The 11,783-nt window shown below is 41.0% G+C and overlaps 1 protein-coding gene across 8 annotated transcripts in view; it reads right to left on the bottom strand.

Annotated features, from left to right (window-relative positions):
- LOC109109487 (Down syndrome cell adhesion molecule-like protein 1 homolog) overlaps nucleotides 1-11,783 on the bottom strand; it is a 130,693-nt gene that overhangs the window by 42,643 nt on the left and 76,267 nt on the right. For all 8 annotated transcript variants that reach the window (XM_042739186.1, XM_042739184.1, XM_042739189.1 and 5 more), the window contains exons 4-7: nucleotides 6,419-6,565; nucleotides 5,742-6,020; nucleotides 3,736-4,011; nucleotides 1,755-2,051 (exon numbers count right to left, since the gene is read on the bottom strand). In XM_042739186.1, coding sequence (XP_042595120.1) covers nucleotides 1,755-2,051; nucleotides 3,736-4,011; nucleotides 5,742-6,020; nucleotides 6,419-6,565 — 999 coding nt within the window. The remainder of the gene's footprint in view (nucleotides 1-1,754; nucleotides 2,052-3,735; nucleotides 4,012-5,741; nucleotides 6,021-6,418; nucleotides 6,566-11,783) is intronic.

Consider the following 11,783-nt stretch of genomic DNA (forward strand, 5'->3'; position numbering starts at 1 on the left):
GCACAGGGGCTCATTCTCACTGCAATGATTGTTCTGGCATGTCTCCTTAAAGCAGACAGATATGTCATAACTGAACATTTCAGAGAGCGAGAGAGAGGAAGAGAGGGTGTATTCAAAAGGCCTGTCAACACAACTCAATATCACTCTTAGTCTGGGGCTCAGAAGACACGCCCATGGACTGCCCACAGTCCGTTCACGACCGTCTGATGCATAATATGCACAAAACTGTCTCGATCTTGCAAACTTAATCTGATTGACTGATTGAATGCAACTTTAAGAGCAATAGCGCACTGGGATTTATCTGTCTGACTGGAAGTCTTTGTATCGGGTTGACAGAACAAGTGATTCTGTGGATAAAATTATTACTGGGAATGTCAATGTTTGTCAGGTAAGTGGTTTCAGATATATAAAATATATTCATTCAAGGTCAGATTATTAATCACTTTCAAATGTACCAAAACGTATCAGTTTTTTGAGGCACTTAGTAGCAATTTATAACCATGAGCAGAACTTTGAATTCCACTTTGTGAAATAATCATTACTCATTAATTTACTGTTTTTCTTGGAATTTCCATGATAGTATTTAACATTGGCATGAAATTTACCCTATCTAGTTTGTAAATGTATTCGTCCCCAAAAATTACATAACTTGATAATAACTCATCATAACTTTATTTTCTGGGTAAATGACAGACTTCTCTCTGGTGATACCAGACTTCTCAACATCATTTAGTCCGCTTAAACACCATCCAACCACAATTGACTAAAGTTTTGATTAATTTTTGAGTAAAACGGCCACATATCAAAATCCTAATAATGACCGATGGATAAAATCAAGTCCCTGGTATACATATTTTTTCAATAATCCATACAGAATTAGAGAGGAAAAAAGAAGAAATCACAATTTATCATAATACAGAAGCAAACATCTAAAGTTCCTTCGATTTCTTTGCTACTTTAAATGTTGTTTTTCCCACTGGCCTTTTATTATGGTGTCTTCTAATCTTTTGTCTTCTAACAATAATAAAAACACTTCTAAACTACACAAAAAAAACAGCTGTGGTCAGTCACATTTCGTGTTAGTCCACTCTTAGTTGCTTCCCCATTTGTGTCCTCTTCTCCTGTCTCTACTCCACTTATCTCCTTTCATCTACTTTGAATTTTTCCTCACCTTTCTATCCTCCTCTCTTCTTTGAGATTTTTTCTTTGAGTTTTTTGTAGTATTTTTCCTCTCATTTCTATCCTTCTATACTGTTTCAACTTGTCTTCTGTCCTCTCAGTCTGGTTTCTTAGCTGACGTGTCTCTTTTCTGTTTTGGCGTGATGGCGTCTCCCTTCTGCCAGATCTCCACTCTGTCCCAGAACAGCCAGGACACCACACGTGTGCCAGCCAGCCGGCGACATCGAGACAGAGACACCGTGTATGTGTGAAAGAGAGGAACAAAGACTCCGCAGATGGAGAGACAAACAGGAGAAGTGGAAAGATACAGAGAACACAAATGGGTGATCTGACAGTGGAAAGAATGAGAAAACGCACAGGTGACAGCACTGTGATGAACAAACAACATAAGACGCTCCACCCACACACATACACCCAACCACCAACCCCACCCACGCACATACACAATGACACTTGAGTTGATAGGAAGCAATGATATCTGGACTTGAGATGAGGTGGAGGAGTTCAGGGGTCAAGGGTCGGGGAGGTGGCGGGTTATAACCCTAAACGTCTGAGATTGAAAAGTAGACAGGCACCTCTTACGTTTATGCGCGCTTGGTACTCGGCGCTACCGGCCGAGTTGCGTGCGGCGCAGCGGTACACGCCCCCGTCGCGGATCTGGGGGTTGGTGACGTTGACGTGCGAGACAGTGGAGCCGTCGGAGAGCGTGTACTGGCTGGCCCGGTGCGCCGAGTCCCGCGCTACCGGCTCGTCGTCCAATGTCCAGGTGATGGTGGGGGGTGGAGCACCTTTAGCCGCGCACATGAGAGAGAAGGGCTCGCCAGGGGCTACTACGCGCTCACTGAAAGACGAGACGATCCGTGGGGTGCCGTCTGACAGGAAAAAGAGATCGGAATACAAATAGAAGACTTCAGAATCTTTGAATGGTGCACTGCTGAAATGTTTATTTCATAAGAACAGCTCAATTTTTCTTGCCTCTGAATGACTCTGTGTCCTAACCAAATATGAAATGGAAAAAGCAAATAATGTTGAGTGTGTTTAAATTTAATTAATAAAAAACTGAATTATTGAATATTTAGTCTGAAGTTCATTTAATTGCATGCATTAAATTTAAATTGTAAAATCGCAAAATGCGAGTTTACTTATTCCTGCAGTATACAATCTGTGGACCCCTGCAAGAGGGTGCTTGAGGGTCCGTGGATAATTTCAGCTAAATAAAAAAATAAAAACAAATAAATAAAACACATAATATTTATCAAACTACATTACTGTTTGATTCTGCTTTCTAAAATTCATAAATTAATTGAGCACAATTAATATATTCTGTTATCCCTAATTTTTAATAGTCATTTATTTTGAAATAATTTTTAAAATTGCAAATCACGGTCAGTATGAATACCCATTAATCATTTTTCATTTCAGTTCTGTTGCTTCGTGCAGTGTTTCACATTCATTAAAGGGTTAGTTCACCCTCAAATAAAAATTAGCCCATGTTTTAGTCACCCTCAAGGCATCCTAGGTGTAAATTACTTTATGCTTTCAGAATAATCCAATCTGAGTTATATTGTCCTTGCTCTTCCACGCTTTATAATGGCATGGGCGAGTGTTTTTATTAAACAGTCCAAAAGTCAAAATGTCAAATAAAACCCATCCATCCATATTAAAACATGCCTCACACGGCTCCGGGGGGTGAATAAAGACCTCCTGTAGCAAGTTGATGCATTTTTGTAAAAACAAAATATCCATATTTTAAACAATATAAACAGTTTTGTGTAACTTCAGCTAACTGTCATACGCACTTTCGTGAGGGACTGCCTTTCTGGTGGATGCCGCTGTACAAAGGCATAGCACATGTGTGTGAGTGTGTGAGTCTAGGGGAAACCAACATTTGTTTACAGGCGCAAAGGAAGCAAAGTTTCCTTAATTTGCCAAAGGAAAACCAGTCTCCTCTTGGCTTATATTGAAATCCTCCAACATTTTTCTTTACAAATCCTCTTTTGTACTTCTAATTTGTGACCAATGTTTTGATTTGTTGTTGTTAGCTGTAGTGAAAGAAAGTTGTTTATATGTTTTATATGTATGTATATTTTTCTTACAAAAACACATTGATTTGCTACATGATGCCTTTGTACACCACCCGGAGACATGTGAGGCATATTTTAATATGGATTGATGTGCTTTATTTGACTACTTTTGGACTGTTGAACAAAAACTCCCGCCCATGCCATTATAAAGTTTGGAAGAGCAAGGACAATTTTTTATATAACTCAGAGTGGATTTGTCTGAAAAAAGAAAGGCATATACACCTACGATGCTTTGAGGATGAGTAAAACATGGACTAATTTTCATTTTTGGGTGAACTAACCCTTTAAGGACAGCAAAATTAACTGTTACTGAAAAAATCTTGTATTGCTTGTGTAGGACACAGTGTAATTTTCTTAAAAGTCATAGTAATCTAAATATGGAACTTGATGTCCAAAAATAAATGTACACTGCAGAGTTAGAATCAGAAGCACAACCTTCAGCGCTAACCCATTATCCACTTTTTCCACTCACCCTCAAGCAGTATGATGGAGAAGTCCTGTGCGGTCTGACCCTTGCGGGTGGCAAAGCACTGATATGCCCCTGAGTGTCTTTTTTGGGCTGCTGTGATGAAGAGAGTCTCGTTGTGGGCTCCCTGGATGGAAAAGTGCTGGTCAGGCACGATGGCTTCTGTGTTGCGAAACCAGGAGACAGTGAAGTGGGGCGAGCCCTGAACGGCACAGGACAGAATCACTGTGCTGCTGATGCCTGTTTTCAGGTTCTTGGGGGACAATGTGACTCTCAGAGGCTCTGTGGAGAAAGAAAAAGTCAGAGTAAAAAATATGATTTGAGTCTGAGGGTAAAGTTTTGTCTGAAAATGTAAATTATGGTGTCTAGATAGATAGATAGATAGATAGATAGACAGACAGACAGACAGACAGACAGACAGAGAAAATGTCAGTGAGCAATAAGGCAGCTGGTGTTACGGGCTGGAGGCCTCTGTGTGTGATGGTGTATGTGTCTGGGCATGTATGTGTGTGTGTGTGTGTGTGTGAGTGTGTGTGTGCGTGCCCTCCTCCACTCCTGTTCTGTCAGAATCTGTGTGAGCACACCGGTGTGATGTGCCCACTGGCTAAACGTCCAAATGTCCACCCCACCTCCCCTTCCTCTATTCCCCTTTTCCTTTCATATTAAGACTCCAGCCAATATCATTCCACTGGTCTAAGATCCATCCCCAAGCCTGCTCGAAAACACACACATTTCTGGTGGAACAGGGGCCAGACTGGAGAGACCAGAACAGTCTTCCTCTCCTCTCATATTACTTTCTCTGTAAGTCAACAAGAAGGTGGCAGAGGCCAACCAGTGTGCCAACATCTCTTAAACCCAAATGTGCTTCCCACTTACCCACACCTTGGTATACTCCTTTTGATATATCTCTCTCCCTATGACACAGTTGCACAGGAGATCTGGGGCAATAGATTGGTCCAATGGCCTGGTGATGGGCCAACATGACCTGGATGCTCTCCTTTAGATGAAAAGGTATGGATACTCCAGGACTTTGTAAGAGATAGACCAACTATTTGCTCCATAAACCCTTGTAAGTGACCCAGATCCACTGATTTCAAGATTTTTATTCTTTAGTCAAACCTTCTACAGAACTATGAAAGGTGAGTACTCCCATAGGACAAGCCAAAACCCTGGGGCAAATGTCCTCATTCCTGTTCAGGAAGAACAACCATACCACAGAGTTTAGTTTCAACTCCAATAAGCCTGAGCCAGCTAATCAATTCCCTTGGGTTTAGTTGAAAATTGCATGTAGGTTCATTGGAAGCAAGGTTAGAACTAAATCTACAGGAAGGTTGATCTCTTGGAACAAGGGTAAGGACACCTGCCATAAGATTTTGGTTTCTGCTTTGGGGAATAGACTAGTTGACTTTGAAGGTGGACATGTTCCTGGACCTTTTGTTAGTTCTGTAAGAACATAAAAGTCAAACAAACATACTGTAGTTCTAATCCTACTTTTACTGTAGGTTGAAAAGAAAGATGTTGAAGCTCCAACCAGCTCTTTTCCCATACCGAACTTAAAAACTTTTTAATAGGAATGTTGTTCCTGCACAATGATGTTGAACCAGGAATATGTCCTACTTTATGAAATGAAATGGGTGATTCTGCCAAGTAGGACATGTTCCTAGATATTTAGTTGGTTCTGAAAGAAGATTCCAAGTAACAAACAAAATCCTTACTCCATTATCAGGCTCATATAAGAGTGATGTTTAAGGTCCACTCACAGCCTTCTATGCCTAACCTTAAAATCAAAGTTCAAAGGAACATTGGGACCTACAAGGACATTGATCAAAGAACATATCTTGATTGAATCTATGGCAAGGTAAAGGTAACTTGGAACTTTTGAAAAGCTTGTCTTTTTCCCTCACCAGCAGTTTATTGGTGATGTCTTTCATCATTTACTCCTATCCTATCACCAGTCCCTCTTCTTTTACCTCCCCTCTTTCCCTTTTGCCCTTTATTTCTTTTCTCCTCACCGATGACATTAAGGTGTCCTGTGACCTCTTTGGAGCCGAAGCTGTTGGTGACTTCACAGATGTAGTTTCCAGAGTCTTCCAGACGGAGATCGCTGATTGTGAGGCCAGTTAGTCGCCGTGTCCAGCGGGAGTCAGCAGGAAGTGGCCTCCCATCTTTCAACCAGCGGATGGTGGGGTTGGGGTAACCGGAGGCGATGCAGGGCAACTCTATGCTTCGCCCCACTTGTATTTCTCCTGACTGGAAACTGTCCATCACAGAAGGCTGGGTTTCAGTGGGGTCTAAGGACAGAGAGAAAGTTCTTTAAAATAGACCAAGCAATTCTTGCCAATTAATGTATAGTCTTTACATACATGTCTTAAAGCTACAGTAGCAAAACTGCCCGATTAATGTTCTTATAATGTTCTGATAAGTAGAAGAAAATGCTCATGTGAAACAAAATTACAGCTATTTGTTCTTTAAGAACCATTTACTAATGTCATAAGCAGACTTTAGGGGGAAAAATATATATATTTAAAAATGCATTACATAAATTAGTATCTCAATGCTATTTCTCAAAGAAATGTATCCAAGACAGTAACAAATCCAAATATGAGAATATGCTAAGTGTATTAGGATCACCAAAAATGACAAAGATGTGTCAACTGCCCAGCAAACTGATATAAACCCACATACTCACCCAGCACAGAGAGACGAGCCCCATTGCTCTGCCTGGTTTCTCCGCTGTACTTGTGCTTGGTGATGCAGCGGTAGGTAGAGAGGGCATCCTCTTTCTGAACGTCAGATATGTAGAGGGCCCCATATGATGTCAGGAAAAACCTGTTACCTGAAGAGAGAGGAGAACAGATGATATGCACATTGATTTCATTGGCCGACAAAAAGACGATTTTCAAGTCCATTTAGTACCAACTTCATATGCAACTCTTCAACCACAGATCAGTTATCCATCATTAGACTTTTACAAAAATCCAAAAGTTATAACTGGAAAAAAACAAACAAACAAACAAACAAAAAAAAAAACAATAACTGGAGTTACAAATCATCCAGAAATATGTTTATAGTCACCACATTCAAAAACTAACACACAGTTTTGAAGGACACAGCAAGTAATCCATTACAAAGTAAGTAAGAGAGAGAGTTTTAATATTTGATGTGTATGTTATTGTAACAGTATATTACTGTCACGGTTACTTCACATCAGCGAGGCCTGACTCTGATTTATCTGTACATTCATGAAGGCTGTATTTTACAATGAAGCACTCGCCCAGAAACCAGAAGTGTGTTAATGCTTCTCTTTCACTTTTAGTCTTATTTTATTCAATTGAGTACAGTTTAGCTGTGAATGTTTCTGACACAAAAGACTTTGACTTCTTTGAATTCTTCGATGTACTGATTGTGTGTGTGTGTTTGTTTTAGAATTTATATACTCATTTTTTGGATTCAAATTATGAGATAAGGTTCTAAATTGTTTCTCCTTGGGGCAAAATTTCTTCTCAGGTTTGTATCCTGAGAAACATCATCAGAAACATATAAGAAGAAGTTGATACTCAATTTAAACAACTGAGAAGTCTCCTTGCTATAAAAAAGCAACGTAAAAGCAATAAAATGTTCCTTTGGGATGACTTAGGTGTGTGTAGAGTGTAAAAGCAGAGTGTGTGTATGTTCCGCTAAACTGCACATCCTTTACACAATAACAACAGCAAAGTATGTCAGTGTGTGAGAACAGTCAGTCAGTCCCTGTGTGTGTGTGTGTGTGTGTGTGTGTGTGTGTGTGTGTGTCCTAGTTTCTCCAGGCAGGCAGGGCATGTGGATTGGGCCAACTGCACTGTTATGAGAAAACTAACTGAACTGGAAATACGAAAACTCACAAAACACACCCTGTCTGACACAGACACAGATATAAACACACTTTAAGAACAAACCTTCAGCTATAGGCCAACATCTGGAGTCATATCCACACTGTGATGTCTTCATATATTTATGCTCAGGTATCATTAGTTGACTGCCATGTGTCTTGTTTATCCCTCTATATTAGGACACACTTGTGTATTCAAAACTCACTCAACAAGACACAACGTTCCTATAGAAAGCAGGATTACCCTGTGGGAAGAAAGTGTGTGAAGGATGGCGATCGATGCGTTTTATGGCTCGAGAGCTTCATCCAACGCAGATTTATGAAAGCGGAGAGGACAGGCTTGACTCGGCAGCCCACATACACACTCCATCACTATAACAAGCAGCTCACTCACACACACACACACACACACACACACACACACACACACACACACACACACACACACACACACACACACACACACACACACACACACACACAGATAGTAGCTACAGACAAACAAAGACAATGGCTGGAAACAAAGATAAATTCAACGTGCGTCTGTGTGAATGTCATGGCCATGTGATAAAACAATGAAGTGAAGTATGTGCGCACAGCATTGGCTGTGTGTGTATGGATGCATGATTATTTGCGTCACAAAAAATATATTGCTGAATGAATACTCGTACGACAGCTAAGCACGAGCACACGTGTGTGTATAGGTGTGTGTGTATAGACATAACAGTGTCTGTGTGGGTATTGTTGTCACACTGAGTGCTAGGCTCGGCAAACTGTAATTTAAGAGTCGGCCCTCACGCTTCAACCTGCATATTAAGCCTTACAGGATAATATGCACTTGGTGACTTTAACCCCCTACAACATCAGCGCAACGCTGTCACAACATTTCACCCGGAGCGAAAGACCAGGGAAGGAGAGAGAGTGAGCAAAAGAGAGGTAGTCAGTGAGTAGTTTTGGTTTAATCGCAGTCACTTGGATCTTTCTCATTGTGAAGACTGGTAAATTAAATATCAGCAGCTACATGAGCAGCCTCTCACTCTATTTCATGTTCACTCTGCCTTGTATATATATATTTTCTTCTTAGCTGTAAAATTGTTGCACAAATGGAATATTAAACTGATAAAAATTGTCATCATTTCCTTATGTTGTTCCAAATCAATTTCTTCTGAGGAACACAAAACAAGACATTTTGCATAATGTTCACACTAATGTTCTTTTCTCTAATCTTAATAAGTAAATCAAAGCGAAATTATAGTTTTGTGTAGAGCAGTCAAACAATTTGAATACATTTTAAATTTTGACAAATTAGTGGCTAACGCATATGATTTTGTCTGTTACTTGTCTTCCTTATTTTGGCCTTATAAACTAAAATGAGGAGGAGGAATGGCATAGGGAAATCTTGCACCTTATATTCAAACCCACACTGTCCATATGAGCAGCAAAGCCACTGCTAAGCCATGGTTCCAACATCTTAAAAGTCCTTTATTTGGGTATTGCCTTTTGCATGTCAGAACAGAGTACATGTCTGTGTGACTGTACATAATACATTTGACTTGTGAATGGAGAAAATGGAGATTGATGGATTAAAAGAGAGGCAGACAGAGCTATGCACATATTAGTACCACGTCTCCCTGCGATCAGTTCTGTTTGGGAGTGCAGATCAATTCTTGTCTAGTCTTCCTTCGCTTTGAGGTGTGTTTCACGAGTTCACACTTACATATAATTAGCTGAAGTATTGTAATGCATATTTGGCGTGCTGTCCGGGGAAGGGCTCTGAGCTCGGGAAAGGCCAGAACCCAGAGTACCCCAATGGATAGAGGTAAGTCTGCTGTATTTATACCTCTTCGTGTTGATTAACTTGAGTGCGCTCGTCTTGTGTTAATTAGGCTAAGTATCTGATGTGCTCCTCCCGAACTTTGTTAATAAACCATCATGTGTGTGTGTGTGTGTGTGTGTGTGTGAATGGAGGATTAGAGGGGGGCATGTAAGGTCTGTCTAAAACAAGGGCTTGAGTGTACCTACCACACACATACAGGGTTCTGTGGTTGTGCTGGGGTGTGTAGCGTGGGCAGCCTGGGGCATCATGTCAGACCGATGGAAGAAAAAAAAATATGGAATTGGATTTATGTGTGGAGCATGGCAACCTTCCAGTTACATCTCACTCTACACAGACTCCCAAAGGCCAAAATAAAAACTCACACACACATAAAGAGAAAAGAGGTTTGTATACATGTTCGAGAATGTGTGTTTTGTTACAGGATGTCAGGAGGGCAGGCAAACTCTCTCTCTCTCTCTCTCTCTCTCTCTCTCTCAGCACAAGACTATGTGAGTGCAAATCTGGTCTAAATATAATACCCTCCCGGAAGTAAAGCCGCCATTTTCCTGCCATCATTTTCAAGGTAAAAAGAAACAGAATAATAGAGGATATGAATAGTAATGTGAAACACGCAACACTGTGAAAAATAGAACAAAAACAAAAAGAAAATCGTAACATGCAGATGCCAGGAGGCTCTGAAGAAGGGGCGGAGAACGACAGACCGACAACAGAAGGGAAAAGAGGAAGAAGACGCTTACGAGATGAGAGAAGAGAAATACCGAAATATCACAAATAAAAAAAAAAGAGAATGTGACAGTTGGAAGGAGAATGCGTGATGACAGAACGATAGACACATGAAGATGGAGGGACGGAGAAACGAAAAGAGAGGGGTGTGGGCTGAAGCTGTTGTTGAATTTGCTCTAGGAGCTCCCATGCAAATGATGGCGCAGCTGCAATGCTAACGAGGACCGGGTTTCAAACTGTTCGGCCCATTACTTATTAATGCTCTGCGTCTCTTCCCCCTCCCTCTTTCCCTCTCTCGCTCCACTTTTCCCTCTCTCTCTCGCTGTTGCTAGGGCCCCTGCGTTCACGTGACGTGGGTTAGGGGGCGCTGCGGTGGCATGTGCAAAAAACGGAGTGAGAGAAAAAGGGAGGGATGATGGGAAGGTTGGCGAGGAGGGGTGTATATGGAGGGGATGCTAATGCTCGTTTGTTCATTAAGCCACAAACGGGCTACCAGGGCACGCTCGGAGAGCCTGGCACACTGAGAGACAGGCCAGCCAGTGCTCTGATTGGCTGCGGGTGGGACTCAACGTCATGTCAATGCAGAATAGCGTTAACGAAGGAGAGCTGACAAAAATCAAGAGAGCTAAGAGAGCGAAAGGGATCACAGATAAAACAATGTCACCAAGTGAAGGAAGACAGTTGGTGATGGGACACAGAAGGAGAGATGGAGCGAAAAAGGCTCTATTGTCGACTCTTTTTTTTTTTTTTTTTTTTACTGAAACAGTCACGCTCAAACATGCTGCACTGCTGGTTTTGTAAGAAAGCCTCAAATGAATCTTTCTTGACGCAATATGGCGTATCCAGAGATGACTCTAGATTTCCCACTCACCTGGCCTTGTATTATATCAAATCACCCTTTACAGACATGATGGGGCCTTATGCTGGATGTATGAGGTGTATTTTTTGAGAAAAATATCTAGATCAGTTATAAAATTAACTGGATATGACGTCTGACAGTTCTAGACCTCGAATGGTCAAAAATATTTTATGTGAAACACTTGTTTAACACCTTCCATGTACAGTGTGACTGCACAGCACTCTTTCACCATGTCTACACTATCTATTTTTGACATACACTTGTGCTACTTTCAACAACAGTACAAATGGATTTTACATTTTTGTTTGACATTCAGTATAGACAGTTTCAAACTTGCAACACAACAAGGGTTGCACCCATTGTAGATAATGTGTTAGTGGCCAACTTTTAAGCTTGGTCTTCATGTCAGGAACTACTGTATGTTCTTGTTGAAGGATGGCACTACATTAATTTTCCAATATCAATTTCTGCCCTTAATTGTTTCTGTTGTAATCATTTCAGTTATGCAATAAGGCACTGGAGTTGTGCTAAATTGTGAATATAGTCATGACTGAAGAGGTTGCAGACGCTCCCCTGTATGTCATGCCTAAGGATGCCCTTTAGCTCGGACTATATTCACATATAGTGCTCTCTCTTGTACTTTACTGATACAGAGAGTTTGCAGGTACATTTGGGAAAGGAAGCAGAATTATTTAACCAATGCACCACATATTTCTTGTGCCTTTCCCTGCATCTACCTCTTCTCTCCACTTCCCTGCTGTCACTCTTTA

This window comes from Cyprinus carpio, chromosome B15, assembly GCF_018340385.1.
Source record: "Cyprinus carpio isolate SPL01 chromosome B15, ASM1834038v1, whole genome shotgun sequence".
NCBI lineage: Eukaryota > Metazoa > Chordata > Actinopteri > Cypriniformes > Cyprinidae > Cyprinus > Cyprinus carpio.